The sequence below is a fragment of the Rattus norvegicus genome, chromosome 1 (assembly GCF_021556685.1).
Source record: "Rattus norvegicus strain SHRSP/BbbUtx chromosome 1, alternate assembly SHRSP_T2T, whole genome shotgun sequence".
Taxonomy (NCBI): domain Eukaryota; kingdom Metazoa; phylum Chordata; class Mammalia; order Rodentia; family Muridae; genus Rattus; species Rattus norvegicus.
Window position 1 is genome coordinate 271,535,504 of NC_141534.1, and position 16,997 is coordinate 271,552,500.

The window sequence follows — 16,997 nt, forward strand, 5'->3', positions numbered from 1 at the left end:
TAAGAAAAACAAGCCCTGCCCTCATGGGTCATATAGGCCGGGTTAGAGAGAAAGACCCATTACATAGTGGTCTCAGCCCAAACACTTCCAGCCTTCCATTAAAATCTTAACAGAGTGCTGGGGGCTATAGCTCGGCTGGTAGAACACTTTGCCTGACATGCATGAAGTCCAGGGTTCTATCCCTAATACTGCATTAACCAGGCATGGTGACTCCTGCCTGTCATCCCAGAACTCGGGAGGTAGAGGCAGAAGGATTACAGGGTCAAGGTCATCCTCCCCTACACAGCCAGTCTGAGGCCATCCTAAGATACGTAAAACCAAATCTCAAATTAAAAAAAAAAAAGGAAAAGGAAATTAAATGAGGTCTGGGGATACAGTTCACTGGCTGTATCCAGGTGGTAGGGCTCAGAGATCCACGCTGGACACGGAAGAATGGAAAGAAGAGAGTCAAATGGGTCAGCCCTAAGAGGTGAAGGGCTCACATCTGTGGTCCAGGTTCCAAGCTGGCAGAGATCAGAAAAAAGAGCGAGCTACTGGGGGCGAGCATGAGAAGCACAGCTTTCCTTAAGACACAGGACACAACCTACAACAAACCAGGACGGTCGAAGGAGGTGCCTTCCACTGGAGGTAGGTGGGTATGAGGAAAGGGCACCCACGGGAATAAAAGCAATGGCAACATTGTGGGCTCATTTTGAACAAAGGTTCTCTAAAAACCCAGCTGTGAGCAGTCAGCTCTGCAGTGGACATGAAGACGAATGACTAAGCCTCAGCTTCCACCATCAAAGGACTTGCAGCTAGCCAGTAGGGTGGAACAAGTGCGTGATGACCTATCACACCACAGAAAGGAAATCGTCCTCAAAAGAGACAGAGCAGAGGAGAGGAAAAAAAAAAAAAAAACCCGCCTGGACTCTGGCGAGTGCAGACCCGGGAGGAGTGGGTCTCGGTTATATAACCGTACTTACAGAATCAGGTATTTTATTCACCTACATCCAACAGTACATTTGTGGGCAGAGCAGGTGAGATTACGTTTTCCAGATGAGCAATGGAGGAACAAGTCTTTTAAGCAACCTGCTTTCTGTTGGGAACATAAAACAGGCAACAGTAAAACGAGAACACCCTGTCCGTCTCGGCCCACTCCTGCACCATCCAAGTCTCTAGAGCACAGAAATAAGTTCTATCATTGCGTCTGGTACCTGTCAGTCACAGTAAACAGGGAGCCCTCCTCACAGACCAGGCATGACCCAAGACCTTCTCACGTGCTGCTTCTGCATGGCCCTCCACCCTGCCCTGGGTCTCTCCAAAGCACCATCAGCCTTACTGCCTACACTGGGTTTCACCCTCAGGGAGCTTTCTGAGAGAGCATCACGAGGCGTGCAGCAAGCACACTGCGTGGGTTGGAGTGGATGAGTGCCCAGGACCTCCACGGCTCAGGAAGGGCACCCTGGGCTCTTGCATCCCTCTCCCTCTTAATTTCTAGAGTTGAAGTGGCGGGTACCGCTCCCCAGCTTCTGCAAAATGAATTCAAACAGTTGTTAAAATGCCTCCGCGTCTGCAAAACTGTCCGAGGAACAGGGACAAACGGGGCCGAGAGAGCACTAGGAACCATGCACCGAGGAAAGACGAAGAGCGGGCGGGAAGATGACGGGTCCCGAACAGAAAGCTGAGGTTCCTTCCACCGAGGGCAGGAAGCCTCGCGAGATCTAGGGGTCGTGATCTCGTTGCGTTGCCTAGCGACCAAAGGACGCTAGCGGGCCCACTGGCGAAACCCCGCTGTAGCCCTAAGTATCCTACCATGGGGGAAGAAGGCGGCGGCCGCAGCGGCGGGATCTCTAGGGACCTGCTGAAGCTGAAGCAGCAGGCGATGGCGTACTACCAGGAGAACGACGTCCCGCGCAAGCTGGAAGAGCTGCTCAACTCTACCTTCTACCTCCAGCCTGCGGACGTCTACGGGCACCTGGTAAGGACCCGCGGCGAGCTCCCTCCTCCCTCAGACCCACGCTGCGGCAGCGCGCTGCGTCTGCGCCTGCGCCACGGAGTCGCGCCTGCGCGCTGCTGGGCGTAGGGGCCCAGCTAAGCACTGGGCGAGCTTGTGGCGCGGGGAGGATGCGGAGAGTTGACGAGAGGACTCTTGATGGTTCTGTAGCTTGGGTCTGCACCGAGTCTGGCGAGCTTCTTTACTATCCAATTAATCCACCTGCCGTTGTTTTTCTAAGCCACAGACCTGACGCCGAACTCACCTCGCCTGCAGGCAGGGAAGCAAGTTGGATCCCATAACGAACGCGGGGGTCTTGATCTCAGCCCACCCCGGGCCCCATTCCACTGGCTTCCACCAGATGTCTCAGATTCTAAGCCTAAGCAGCCGGGTGTGCAAGCCTCACGTACCCTGCATTAGCTAGGTACCCAACTTCTCGGGCCAGTGAGTGCCTAAATGCAGATTTCACTTGGAGGCCCTTCCCACTTGGCTGTTAACTGAGCGTCCTTGAGCTCGCCTAGGACGTCCTACAGTAATCCTTTTGAGTTAGCTGACGTTCTGATGAGGAGGGGAGCCCTGTGCATCAGATTTGGCTTGGGGGAAAGGAGTTGGGGTACCACTCTTTGTTATCTCCGTGATTAAAAACAAAAACAATCTCCCTTTTCTAAATGAAGAACTTGTGCCTGGGGATTTAAATGACCCCCCCACCCCTACACCTACCCCTACCCTTACCCCCACACAGTGGGACATACGGACACCCTCACACTATTTGTGGAATGGGTGAGTGGAGGCCTGATAAAGATTTTGATCAGAACTGTTAACGTCTTGTTTACTCCCAACTTTAAAAGGACACCTCATCCTGTCTCCCCGGTACTTAGTGTCTCTTCCCAGTCTGTTAAGCAGCCTGGCACAGCTTTGTACAGTTCTTTGGAAACTACCATACCTTAGTTAGGGGCGGCTCCGTTTACTTTTATCCTTTGCTGACCAAAAGCGACTTAGGAATGTGTTTATTTGGTTTACATTTCCATGTCACAGTCCATCACAAAGGGAAGCCTGGGCAGGAATGAGAAATGCAGCAGAGGCGATGGGAAAACGCTGCTTAGTGGTTTGCTCCCCATGGCTTGTTCAGCCTGCTTTCTCTGACAACCCTGGCCAACCTGCTCAACAGTGGCACCGCCCATAGTGGTCCGAGCCCTCAGATGTCGGTCTTGGATCTCTTCCAAGTGACTTCTGCTCTGCTACTTAAAGGAAATTGCAATTACTAAGATTCCCAAGAGGCCTGTCTGAGTTAGGTGGCACTGTACATCAGCTGACAGTTGGTGAGGGGATCTCTGTCTTCACTGTTGAAAGCCAGGTACCTGCCTGGGAGTGGGCGGGGATAAAAATAATCCCCTTCAGATTTTTTAAATCTGAATATGTCACAGTGTAGAGACCAATGACTTCCACAACTTGGAAAAAAGGATCAGGGAGTTTGTTGGCTTGCCACAGAAAGGTTTGCTCAAGAGAGACACCAAGTCCTTGGGTTGAGACAGGTCTCTGAGCTCCTGCTGAGACATGCCATGGGGCTAACTCAGATCTAGGAAGGACACTTGTAGAGATGTTTTGTAGGAAATTCAACGTGTCTGGCCTTGTAGATAAATTCAGCGTGGTTTTCTGATTTTTGCTTTCGTGTATGTGTTGAAGGCAAACTACTTTTCAAAACTTGCGAAGCCTCCCTCCATATGCAAAATAGTGGGAAAAACCATACTGGATGGACTGGGACTTCCTACTCTACAGGTGGAAATCTCCTGCACCATTCAAAATTTCCCCAAGGTATGAGGCAGCTAAAATTTGTTCTTTAGTGTGCCCTGTCCATCTCTGTACCAGTTAGCAAAAGTTGTCTATATTGCAGAAAGTTAGTTTTGAAATTCAATATTTGTGCTGTGTGTATCTGTACGTATGTATTTACTCATAGGCATTCATAAAGGCTTGAATCAAGCAATCAGCAATGCAGTGTGCTCTGTTTCTGTGTGCTGGCCTGAAAATAATCGTAGGGGGAAGAAGGAAGTGAGACAGAAATACCTTTAATATTCTGACATTATGATACAGTGAGTTACATTTGGGTTTATGTGTTTGAGAGATGAAGAGTAACAATTTAAACCATTTGTTTAGATAATTTTAACAGCTGGAAGTAGTGTTACCCTCCTGTAACTCCAGCACTCTGCAGCTGGAGGCCAAGAGTATCAGTCATCAAGTTATGGTTTGTTATTCATAGTCAGTTTAAGGCCAGCCTGGGTTACAGGATACTCTATCTCAGGAAACTTTCTGTTAATCATACTGAGTTTAAGGCCAGCCTGGGCTACAGGCTGTTTTCCTACTCTGTGGCAGGAAAACAAAAGTAAATTTAAAAATTAAAAACAATTTAACAGTTTAATTCATGTTGTTACATACCTGCTACAAATAAGATTGTTACAGCTTCTGAGGGGGAGAATAATCATGATTAAATCTGTAGAATTAAAAACAACTTAACATTTTAATTTATATTGTTATATACTTGTTACAAATAAGATTGTCACAGCCTCTGAGGGGAGACTAATCATGATTAAATCTGCAGCTATTTCTTGGAGAAGTAGTGTTAGGTAAAGCTTGCCATGGGAACTTTGCACCTGCATTTTAACAAGAGAGTGATTAGAAATGTTTCACAAAATCAAGTTTCTTCAATGTTTCAACAGGCGTGCATCAGCGCAAAAAAAAAATGTATTGTATCCCCCCTTGAAGTTGATGATAAAATAAATACTACCAATGTTAAGCGATAGATTAATTCAATCTCCCACCTTCTGGGAGAGGTAGAGAAAATGCAGAATACGTTTGTGCCCTTGTCAGTACATCTGTTCCGTGGCGATACCTACTCACTCCGAAGTCGTGGAGAACGCTTTGCCAGAGATGGTGGACGCAGATGAGGCAGAAAGGCAGCAGGCAGTGAGCAAAGCTGTGAGGTGGATCAATCAGTTCATCACAGAGGAACTCTGGGGTCTGATCCCCTCCAACCAGGCAGAGGTGGACCGCAGGCTCAGGTACAGCTTCCACTTCAAAATAATAACAGCCGGCTATAAACACCCCCTTGTCTTTATGTTCCAACTGTCATACAATGGCCCCTCGGAACAGCGTTACCAAACAGACCACTCACTGTCCTGTTTTACACAAGAGGTCTGAGACTGCATACGAATGTGCACAAGCTTGTGAAGGTCAGAGTTCAACACCAACTGGCTTCCTCGGCCCCTCTCCCCTTTGTATTTTGAGACAAGGGATCCTACTTTAACCTGGAACTCACACATTCAGCTGGACGGGCTGGCCAGTAAGCCCCGTTGTCTCTGCCTGCCCGGTGCTAAGATGACAGGCATTCCTCACCATGCCTGGCCTCTCACGTGGGTGCTGGACACTGAGCTTGGGGTCTTCGTGCTTGCTTGGCCACCCCAAGAGATTTCTGCTCACAGATAGGTAAGATTGGTATACAAATCAAACATTTACTAATAGTGGCGATTCTTTGGTGTATACTTTTACCATTCGTTAAATACTAAAGCACGTTTGCATCCTAATGAGATGTGTTTTTTACATTTAGAATTAACTCTTGGCCGGACAGTTGATACCTAAGGACACAGAGTGCCTTCGACTTTTTTCAGAGTTGATCAATATTTGATTTTATAATAGTTAAAGTTGAGAATGTTGCTTTGTATAAATACACTGAACACACAATTCAAACAACAGAATTATGTTTATAAGCATATCAGAAATTGTTGGAAATTCTGTCCTAATCCCAAGCTAAAATTCATCTACCAACATCTCTGACTTTTAAAATCCTTTAAAATTGTATTTATTTTCATGTACGTGTTTGAGCATTTGTATGTATGTGTATGTGTATCACAGACATGCCTGGTGCCCAGAGGAACCGGAGAAGGGCACTGGATCTCCTGGAAGCAGAGCTATAGGTGGTGACTGGGATCCACTGGGCCAGTCAGTGGTTTTCAACCTTCCTAAGGCTGTGACCCCAAACCATAAAATTAGTTCCATTGCCAATTCATCACTGTAGTTTTGGTACTGTCAGGAGTCATCTCTGTGTTTTCCGGTGGTCTTGGGTAAAAGGGTCACAAGACCCTTCTAGGCTTCTCTGCAAGAGCAGCATTCTCTCTTAACTGCTGAGCTGTGCCTTCAGCCCAACCCTAACCCTCATGAAACTCAAACATTCTAACAGTGCAACCCGAAGATACACTGATTCCATATTTACCTGATGGGGAAGGTAGTAAAGGCTAATGTTTTGCAGAATTAAACCACGATGTTTCCGCAAGATGCAGAAGCTTGTTCATCAATAAAACACTACTGTGTGTAATGTACAGCAAGTAGTGTTAAATGTGAGGTGTTTCAGGCTGCGTTTATTGGTGTTGTGAGCCCGACAGTTGGAGGGGCCATGCAAAGTGCACATGAGGGTTCAGACCCAAAGTCACACAGTGTAACAAAACTTCATTATGTGTTTAATTTGGAATTCATTTTCAGTCATAACCTGTTCAGGAACCTTTTTGCTTTCACCCAATAGTTTGCAACCCCCAGCTCTCATTTATAGGGACTTGTGACCCACAGATTAAGAAGCTGGGCTATAGACTGCAGAGTTGAGGAGGCAGACAGTTTAAGCAGCCAGAGGTTCCTGAAGTCTGGTTCCCTCCTGAAAGGTCGCTACTACACTCTCCCTATGTAAGGTTATGAAGGGCCCCCTGGTCTCTGCTGCACAGAACTTCCTGAGCTCATCAGAGAACTTTCTCAGGATAAAGATCAGGTTACAAATGGAGAGAACACCCTTTCCCTCTGTTTGAGGCCACCTTTGAGCTAGATAGACCTTTCCCTGTGGTCACAGTGGCTGCTGGCTTACATTCCACCCCAGCCACAACCAAGTCTGAGACCTTTAGCCCTGGATTAGGGTTTTTTGATTTTTTTTTTAACTTCTAAAATCAGAGAGCCAAGTAGGACTGAGTGCTTGTTACTCAACACCACACTCAGAAGTGGGTTAGAATTCCCTTGTCTTTGTACAACTGGACACACCTTTGCTGAGGCAAAGGCAACCGTAGCTGCTTCAGCTTTATTACTCAGTCACGTGCAGTGCCATCCTGGTTTTTTGCCTTAGAGATGGATGATGACCTTGGGTAGGGACCCTTGAAAAGCTGCTTTTTTTAAATTAATAAATTAATTAATTAATTTTATTTTGGAGGTCTTCTTGAGTTTAAATAAAACACCCTTACTTTTGGTTTGTTTTTTGTTTTTTTTGTTGTTGTTGTTGTTGGTTTTTTTTGTTGTTGTTTTGGGGTTTTTTTGGCCACAGCTTCTACTTCACTGTGTCCTTTCTTCTCCTGGAGTTCCCCACCTCCCACTCCCCCAACCCCCAAACCAAATCTGGACTGATTCATGTTCTTCTGTTTCTGGATCTGTTTTTTTTTTCCTTGATCTTGATCTTGATCTCTTTTTCCTCCATAGGTGGGGGAGAGACCATTGGAGAAGGGGGAGGGGGAGAAAGGGAGGGAGAGACAGAGAGAGGGAAGGGAGGAAGACAGAAGGAGGGGAGAGAGAGGGAAAAATGGAGGAAAGGAGGGAGGAAGAGATCTTTTGAAAGGGATGAGAAAGTTTGTGACTGCAGTATCTTTGAGTTCTTACACGGAGAGTGTCTAGTCTGTCTGGTCCAGCAGATTTCAAACCAACTACAGATTGCTATGGCAACCCCAGTGCCAACCCCAGCTGTCTTCTCAAAATCTGCATCCGGGGACAGCCTCACAGACTGTACTTCCCTAGCCTCAGATGATCCTGCTGAACCTGTACAATGACCAACCCAACCTTGACCAACAACCCAGCTTCCTTGGGTCCCCTAACCACCAGGCAGCAGGAAGCAGCCAGAGAGAATGATGCCACTTACCCAATATCCAGCGACTCCATAATAAAACAAAAGCTGGGAAGGAAGGGGCTCTACCCAGCTCAAGCATCGCATCCATGGCTTTGCAGGCCTTGCCCTTCTCCCTACTTCCCTCTGCCTTGCTAAAAAATGATTAAATTTCTAAAGCTAGCCATCAAGGTCTATTACCTTATTGGGCCACTTCCTTCTCCTGAGGCTGACTACCGAGGTCCAGCTCTCAAAAGCCTCTTTTGGCTCAGCTCACCTAATTAACATGCCCAATTAAAACTAAACACCTCATCCTAACTGAAGGTCCCTTTTTTATAAACCACCATTTGCCTCTGGGGCATATCTGTCTCCTCTCTATCCAGAAGCAGACCTTTGTCCCCTGATGTGGGGCAAACAGCCCTGTCCCCTCTCTCTCACCTGCTCCCCCTCCATTAGTCCTCTGTTCTGTCTGTGTCCCTTATCCACCCCTCCCCCCATCCTCTGGTGCAAAGGCATCTCCTTTGTGCTGAGAACATGGTCTTGGGAGTCCTAAGCTGATACAGAACTCCCACAGGATTATTAATAAGGCTAGAGTCTTGTTCAAAGCTGATCTGATTCATGTTTCTATGGGATGTTTTTATTTTCCTTTTTTGTCTGTGGAAACTATCTTCTTTTTATTCGAGGGTGGGGGAGGGGTGGTGAGCTGTTGGGCAGTTGTGCCTACTAGAGTTTCCTCAGTGTTTTACATGATCATTTTAAGTCACACACGCCTGTCTCATCAAAAGAAAAAAGGGAGGCTGGAGAGGTGATTAGCAATTAGGACTCCATCCTGCTCTTACAGAATATCCAAGGTGAGTTCCCAGCACTCACACCGGGCAGCTCACCCATAAGCCTGGCTCTCAGAGAGTTTGAACACCTCTTGCCTTCACACACACACACACACACACACACACACACACACACACACACACACACACACAGTAAGAGGAAAGGGAAATACATCTTTACAATACCATTTTCACCAAGGATTCCTGAATAGTTTGGCTCCCGAATATCATTTATATAAAAAGAAAAATCCAGTCACCCTTAATCAAATTATGTCTTCAAGTTTTATTTTGAGAGCATAAAAAGAGCTCAGATAATTTCAGTGGTGAGCACCTATAAAGCATTGCTTTCCAGGCAAAATGAATTTTGATTCTTGAAAAGAAAGGTGGTTTTGACACTGTCGTTACTTTTATTAACCTTAGAAATTAAAGCTAATTTGCTCCTCATTAGCTTACAAAAATCATATTGTTGTAACATTAGCAGGGTCAGCTGTAAAACACGGCATCCCATGGTAAAGGCTTATACGTCTTGCCATTCAGGATCTTCTTTGAACACAAAGTGCAAGCAGATAAAGACAGAAAAGAGTTGGAGAGGAGCCAGGAGGAGCCGGTTCCCATGACTCTACCAGTAATTCTGCCACCACCTCCCCCACCTCCCTCCAAAAAGAAAGGGCAGAAGGCAGGTGAGTGGCTTGTTATCTTCTAACAACTTTAGGTGCAGGGGTTGGGGGAGAAGGGGCAGGCCATGCCCTGCCAAGTTCCATTCACCTCCTTTGCAGCTGCTGTGCTAGGTGGACAAGGTTTTATCCCACCCTACCTCCATTTTTTTTGAGAAACAAAAGGATTGTGCTCTTATTCACAGGTGAGCACTTACTGAATAAAATTCCCTAAACAGTGGCAGCGGAGGAGGGGCACAAAGGAGGTGGGAGCGGGGACGGAGGGAATCTGCACCTCCCTAAGGTTTCCATGAAGCAATTAAAAAAGCCCACAATAAAGAGTCTGCTTTGCCGGAGGTGAGCTCTATTTGCATATCTGTTAAACCTGAGAATCTTGGGGAGAAACGACCACATCCACGTTTGTCCAGTTAAAGCAAGCTGTACTTTAGGGTCACCCAGGACTGGCCAGCCAGCTGTCACACCCTAAATTGAGATTTGAGAGATCGCCCCCTTGTGGGCTGTTGTACTTCGTTAGGTAGCTACAAGGAAAGGGAAGGGACAAGTAAGGATTACATGGTGTGAATGGGGTCGCAGGCCGTCACATCAGGTCTAAGAAACAGGAACTATCCTTAATTATAAGCAGAGACCTTAGCCTGCATAAGGCAAGCAGAAACTTAACTGTCTTAGATGCAAACAGAAACCTTAACCTTTAAGGTACCATCTTTTTCTGCCTGGGCCCACATTATCGATCAGCATTTGTTTTTGAAGCTTTGCTTCTGTCTGACCCGGCTCCATACTTCCAACAGAATGCTAACAGCAGCCCCTCCAGTCTGCTAACTCGAGGCCTGCCCCTGGAATCAGGAGCACTCTGTATCGGTTGAATCAGAGCTAACATGGCCCCAGGCACATGTGAACACCCAGTCAGAAAGTGGGTTTCATTAGTGGGAAAGCTCTAGACCAGGAGGGAACTAAGGTGATGGGGAAGGAGATCCTTTATCTCATTGTTTCTGCGGCTGAAGTTCAGAGAGGGGAGCACAACTGACCAGGGAGTCACAGTAGACCAGTCTTCTCTCAGAGGCTATGGTGGACTGAGAGAGGAGCCCATGGCCTCCCTTCATTTAGCAGTTGCCTTTGACTCACAGAACTGAGAGCTTCAGGGAAGAGAAACTAGGTGGAGGCAGGGGTTTGCTCAGTTCTAACCACGTGCTGGGTACTGGTGCACCTTAGCTCTGCTGAGGACCTGGGGTAGCTGTGGGGAAGAACAGGAGACTGGGGCTTAGGAGGGACTCTGTTCTTGGGCTGAGTAAAGACAGCTGAGGATTCCAGGTTGGCTGTCGGGCTTGATTAGAGATAGTACACAAACTCGGAACAAACCATGGCTCTCTCTGGGGTTAGAGAGAAAGACAGCAGATTAGGCAAAGACATGAAGAGGTCCTCAGTGTTAGGTACATGGGGACTTCGGTGACAAACAGAAGGGCAGGGTTTGGAGTTCAGACTCTAAACCAAGTTCGCATCTACCGCTATTAGGCAATCGATGTCTCTCGACCACAACAAACCCCAGTTTACTTACAAGCAAGTGTGGGAGTAGCTGTATCTACCTCACAGGGTTGTGGGCCAAGTTTACAGTGATTGGCCTAAAAGTCATTAGGTAGAATCCAAGGCTGAGGATGACGGAATACTGATAAGTCAGCAAGTCAAAAGTCCTCAGGAGCTAAGAAGACTCAGCCTTGGCCTTCACCCTTTCCTCTGTGCCGGGTCACCCGTGAGTACAGCATTAAAATGTAGTTTTATTCTAGTGAGATTTCTAGAAAAGAATCCTTCCTCTATGCTCTCCTCTCCAGGACGGAGGGACACTCTTTTGGAGAAGCCCATCTTCCCCCCAGAACCGCCTGAACCAGTCCTCCATGGCAGCATGGCCATAGGAGCTGTGTCTCTGGCAGTAGCCAAAACCAGTGCGACCTTGGCGGGCACGCCTCTGTACTTAACCCTTGCACTACTGAAGCATGATCAGGTTAGTGATGTTACATCTCATCACGGATGGAACCATGAACGGGGTGGTCAGAGGAGCCGTCATCCTCCCCTGCCCTCACTGTCCTGCGTTTCAGGAGCAACCATCGACATTCTCTATGCCTTTGCTGATGGGATCTGTGCTGAGCTGTGGGAAGTCGTCACCTGGGAAGTTACATTTAATGAAAGAAGTGATGTGTATCCCCAGTCCTGGATTAACAACCAAACAAGTACCGGATAACCACCCAGACCATTTTCCCACTTGCTCCCCCTCCCCCACCTCCATCTCTGGTGAATTTTAATGTAGATCAAGGGAAAGTGAATTAAGTGGTATTTTAGGGAATCAAGTAAGTAGGAAGACAGCAAGGACTAACTGAAAGGAAGAAAGGAAGCAGACCCTCTTAGAGGCCTTGGTTCACTCGAGTGATTCCCAGGAGCAAGGTCTTGTCTGTGTGGAAAAGCCAGCCTCTAAGGTGCCAAGAGGAGGACCTTTGCTTGCTTCTGGGCTGTGGCAAGTCGTAACCTGCTTTCTTACAACCTGCTCTGTTAGGAAGAACTCCAGGCCGGCAGGTGGCCCAACACCCATGTGCGGTCAGTACCTACAGCCTAGCACCTATGGGGAGGTCAGTGCCTATGCGTGAAGTGAATGCATCCTGGGTCAAAGCTTTAGCTCTCCGGGGTGGATTAGTTCTCAGGGGTGGAGCTCTCTTACATTGCTCTGCAGTAGGAATGACTACATAAGGGTCACACTGTGGCAAATGCTTTCAGAAAAAGCAGAGGAGACCCCTTCTCAATGCCTCTTGCAAGGAGCGAAATTTTCCCAAGTTAGCAGAGATAAGTTTTATAAAAGCTTCACTTGCTTTCTCTGTGAAGAAGAGCCCTTTTTAAACAAAATTATTACCTCACACTTTACAAATTTCAGGTGACTAGAGTTTATATGCAGCACACCAGCTGCCAGATTCTGTCTGGCCATAGTCAGACTGGACAGCAGGATCCTGAGTCACTATCCACTGTCCTGAGAGGGGCCCCAGAATGCTCTGCATGTCCCCCCTCATCATCATTCCCCTGTGCAGCCCTCACTATCACAGCAAACCTCCTCTTCCTCCTTTCAAAGATTAATTTGTTTCCATTTTTTTGCATACAGCTGTTTTAGCTGCATGTGTGCCTGTGCACCATGCGTTTCCGGTGCCTGAGGAGACCAGACAAGGGAGTCGAATTATAGACAACCGTTAGCCACCGTGTGCATGCTGGGAACTGAACCCATGTCCCCTGCAGAAAACAAGTGCCTTCTAGATGAACATTCCCTCCAGCCCCCCTGCCCACTCTCCCCCACCCCCACCATGTTCTATTCCTTAATTGACTGTGGATTCAAGCTAACTTAGCCAGGCCTCCTCGGTGACCTGTGCCATGCATTGCACCACTGTCTGTCTTGGTCAAGAGAGGATAAGACCACTTAGCCAGTTTTCACAGTGAAGACACCATGGCACAGCCTGTCACTCACACTTAGCCCAACAGGGGGCCCAAGATTAACATTTGTCTCTCTTACTGTGTAGACTGGCAGTCCTCCACAGGGAGTCCATGAGTAGTCCCAGGAAACACTTGGCCATCAGGGTATGGTGTTCATGTCTGAAAGCTAAAACTGTACAGTTGTACACCCTGGCTGTTCTGCTTACAGGGTATCGAGTTGCTTCTGGAAATTCAGAAACAAGTTAACAGAGCGATGGAGACGGTATGTAAAGGGGGCTGTGGCAGATGCTGACACTCAAATCCAGCTTGCAGTTCAGTTTGGAATTAAACCGGTATCGTAGCTATGGAGAACATATTTGTTTATTTTGGATTTCCCATGCAAACCAAGTTGGTCCTAATCTTCTCTCCTGCTGCTTTGACAGACAACCAAGGCCAGGAGAGCAGCCTGGGAGGGGAGGGTTTGTCTGGTTTCCACTTCCAGGTAACAATCCATCACTGAGTCAGGGCAAGAACTCAAACAGGACAGTGAAACCGTAACCATGGGGACACTGCTTACTGGCCTGGTCTAATGTGGGCAGTTCTTCAGTTGTTGAGGGCTCCCCTGGGTTTGTGTCAAGCTGACAGCTGAGGCTTCCTGTGATGCACGTGTACACACTGCTCACTGGCAGCACACCTGTCTTCTGAGGATATCCAGCTGCCCCTTTTTACTCTCTGAGACAACAGGTTCTTTGGTAAGATCATCCGTTAGGATTTGCAAAGTATTTCATGACATTTGGCTGTTGAGAAAGATCAAATCCACCTTGATTCTGCTGAGAATATTGGGCCTAAGAAAGCAAATCCCACACTGGCGAGTGGTGGGGAGAGGATTAGGTCTCTGCCTGCCCTAAAGAAGTGTGTGCACACTCTAGGAGTCTGTGCACTCCAGGAGTCTGTGCACATACCAGGAGTTCCCAATGTGGCCTGCGTATGCTTTGGTAACATGAATGTGAAGTGTGAAGGCAGGAGAGGATGAACTAAAGCCGTTTGAGCTTGAGAAATAGTTGGGGACGTTGAGAGGGGCATGACTGGAATGACCTGCACATGTGAATTTTTGGCCAAACTTCATACACATGCTATAGGAGTAAAATTCACAGTAGAATGACCAGTCCCCTGAGAATAGCCAGTCGCAGGCCCACAGCTCTGCTCAGTGCCACAGGGATGTCTGAAAATACCGAGCAACACGGTTCTTCTTCTCTTCCCATAGCTCCCACCTCCAAAACCAGAGACCAAAAAAGGGCACAATGGGGGCAAAAGATCTCAGGTGAGCCGGCGCTGGGCGGGCCCTCTCTCCTCCTCAGTGTTGGGCTTCCAAGACCAGGCCTAAGTCAACGAGGAGGGGTTTGTTCCAAGTCCAAGAATGCTGCTATAGAGTTCTGTCTAATGCAGAGGCCTCAGTCTCCCTCTTCCTGGCTGTGGGTTCCTAGAGAGCCACCATCAGCCAGCTGAGATCTTAAGGACACAGGCAGCCTTTAGGAGCAGCAGGACTGCATGTGACTCTATATGTGAAAGACATAGGCAAGAGACTGTCTTTATAAATGACAGATGGACACGGGACAGCGTAGATATTCATTGTATCACAGAGGAAGAAAGAAAAGGGCAGAGTTCAAGCTCCTGGACTGGAGGTCAGAGAACAGCTCTGAGAGGTCTGTTCTCTCCCCCACCATGTGGCCCTCAGATGCCAGGCTCGGTGCCTTTATCCACCAAGTTATCTCGCTGCCCCAATTAAAAAAGTGTCACAGTAATTGATGCTCACCTAGATGAAAACTGAACTTAAAAAGTAGGTTTCAAAGAGGAGGATTGACCGAGTTAGAGAACTATGGATGTTTACAGGGAGAGCCTAGTGGTTGTGGCTCAGGTTAGCCCAGTGTTCAAGGGCAGAGCCAGTCAGGTAGGCACACTGAAGAAAGAAAAGCCAGGGGATGTTGGGGATTGTATGCCCAGCCCAGGGTGGGTGTGGGATGGGTTTAGAAATCATCCCAAAATGGGAAAAGTAGATCTCTGGAGATCCGTGTTCCATCACAGGGCACTCCAAGTACCTCAGCACGCCATGGTGACTTGTGCCATTTCCTTTTGATTTTGCAGCCGCCGATCACTGGCAGGGCGTCTCATCTTGGCTGTTTAACCATCAACTACGACACCATAGAACAGCCGCTGCTGCTTATCCAGGGGATCTGTTCGAACCTGGGGTTAGAACTGGGAGTGAACTTCCATCTCGCCATCAACTGTGCTGGGCATGAGCTGATGGACTACGTGAGTCTCCCCTCTGAACAGCCACCTGGCTTACAGGACGGGATTTTATACTAGAGCTCACCTATTTTCAGGACAGTTGGATCCTGTGTGCATAAATAAGAATGGAGTCCAGAGGCCAAATTACAACACACTGTCCATTTTTTAAATTAACATTGAAATATCATGATTACATACAGAAATTCTGCAATCAAAATGGACACATAAAATGGTTTTAAAAGTGAAAAAAGTTGGGGCTGGAGAGATGGCTCAGAGGCTAAAAGCACTGACTGCTCTTCCAGAGGTCCTGAGTTCAATTCCCAGCAACCACATGGTGGCTCACAACCATCTGTAATGGGGCTGATGTCCTCTTCTGGTGTGTCTGAAGATAGCTACAGTGTATGCATATACATAAAATAATAATAAATAAATCTTTTTTAAGTGAAAAAAGTTTAAATTCCTTCATTATGGACTTCTGAGGAACCTATTTAGTTGCATAATTTATAGTGTAATCATGAAACCTGTTGAGAGATAATTTAACAGTCTGGTATGTTTTGTGAGTATAAATCATTTGGTTGGAAATGCTGAATTTGTTAGGCATTGCAACCCAAACCCTAGGGCTTCACACATGCTAGGAGCATTATACCACTCAGCTGCACTCCTAAGTTACTAAGTTTACGAGGAACGTGGGTTTATTTCAACTAAATACATAATCGTCTCCAGCCTGGACCATCACCTGCAGTCATGTCACCTACAGAGGGAAACACTTTAAAAGGAAATGCAAACTGCTCCCCCCACCACCGCCCACCCTTCCCCCACCCCCAGGCTACAGGAGCGGCTCATGTCTGTACCTGGGGATCTGTGAGAGAGTGTAGTCAGTTTCCTGCTTTACCTATGCTTCCCATTCTCAGGTGCACCCGTGCCGAGTCTTGGTTTTATAAACTGCCGTCGTGTTGAGGCACACGAGTGCTAACTTGGTAATTAATGTCAGGTTCAGGAGGCAGGGCACACAGGATTTCACTTCACTGTGAATTTAACTTTCACTACAAAGAAAGAATTGAGCAGTGTAGAAGAATCCCAAGTTTTGGCTGATTTCTGGAAGTTATTTTACTTCTAAAGAAACTAAGTGCACAGAGGGATGTTTAAAGTAATTTCCTATTCTTCCTGTAATGATTGGTTCCTGAACATACCATTAAGAAAAATAATTGCCTGTTTTCATCAGCAATGTATACCAAGGACTGTGAACACACTGACTGCTAGTGCTAACTAGAATGGGTATTTATTGCTTATATTCAGTAAAATGTATTAGGTTGATATTAGGTGATTCTTACAATAAGTCATTAGCATTTCTTCACTGACAAGATAGGATTTTTAAGCTTCTCATTATAGAAGGTAAAACTTATTACTTTTTAATGTGAAAAGGTAGAAATCCATTGAACTGTAGACTTCTTAGGAACCTGTTTAGTTCCACTGAAGTCTATAAGTTGGAACTGCAGGAGTGGATTAGCAAAGCGACTGCTCCCCCAACCCCACCCCTGCTTCCGAGCCCACCTCCCTCCCTAACTTAAGCGTCCCCAGTGCCACCCCTTACCACAAACTTGAACCAAGCTGCTCTGTCTTACAGGACTAAGCTGCAACCCCATTTACTTCCATACTTAATGCTAAGAGTCTCTGCAGAAGTCACACGAGTAGGCTTGCAACAGAACCTTCCCTTCCAGGGCAGTGTGTGGCCCCCTGCAACACCTTCCCAGGTCCACTTGATTCTCATGTTGGATATTAGTATGCAAAAGCTTCAGCTGATTTCACTGTTTACGATGTTTACAGAAAGGGAAATGAGAGACTTGATCCCTGAGAGTTGAAAGCCAAGGTGGGTTCCAGAGTGGGCAGGTCTGCATTGCTGCTCTGACAGTTTG

At 47.1% G+C, this 16,997-nt stretch overlaps 2 protein-coding genes across 7 annotated transcripts in view; one reads left to right on the top strand and one right to left on the bottom strand.

Moving 5' to 3' along the window:
- Positions 1–2,401, bottom strand: part of Hspa12a (heat shock protein family A (Hsp70) member 12A) — a 163,711-nt gene extending 161,310 nt beyond the window's left edge. The window contains exon 1 of one of the 2 annotated variants that reach the window (XM_087552353.1): positions 2,238–2,401. Coding sequence is in view for 1 of the 2 variants with exons in the window: in NM_001437798.1 (NP_001424727.1) it covers positions 1,792–1,794 (3 nt within the window). In the remaining variant the exon portion in view is untranslated. 2 annotated transcript variants of the gene reach the window in all.
- The window catches only part of Eno4 (enolase 4), a 23,435-nt gene continuing 8,174 nt past the window's right edge, over positions 1,737–16,997 (top strand). The window contains 9 exon segments of one of the 5 annotated variants that reach the window (NM_001134505.2): positions 1,737–1,957; positions 3,656–3,784; positions 4,835–5,025; positions 9,230–9,372; positions 11,187–11,356; positions 11,451–11,582; positions 13,028–13,081; positions 14,063–14,119; positions 14,941–15,108. In NM_001134505.2, the coding sequence (NP_001127977.2) occupies positions 1,793–1,957; positions 3,656–3,784; positions 4,835–5,025; positions 9,230–9,372; positions 11,187–11,356; positions 11,451–11,582; positions 13,028–13,081; positions 14,063–14,119; positions 14,941–15,108 (1,209 nt within the window). In that variant the 5' untranslated portion in view covers positions 1,737–1,792. 5 annotated transcript variants of the gene reach the window in all.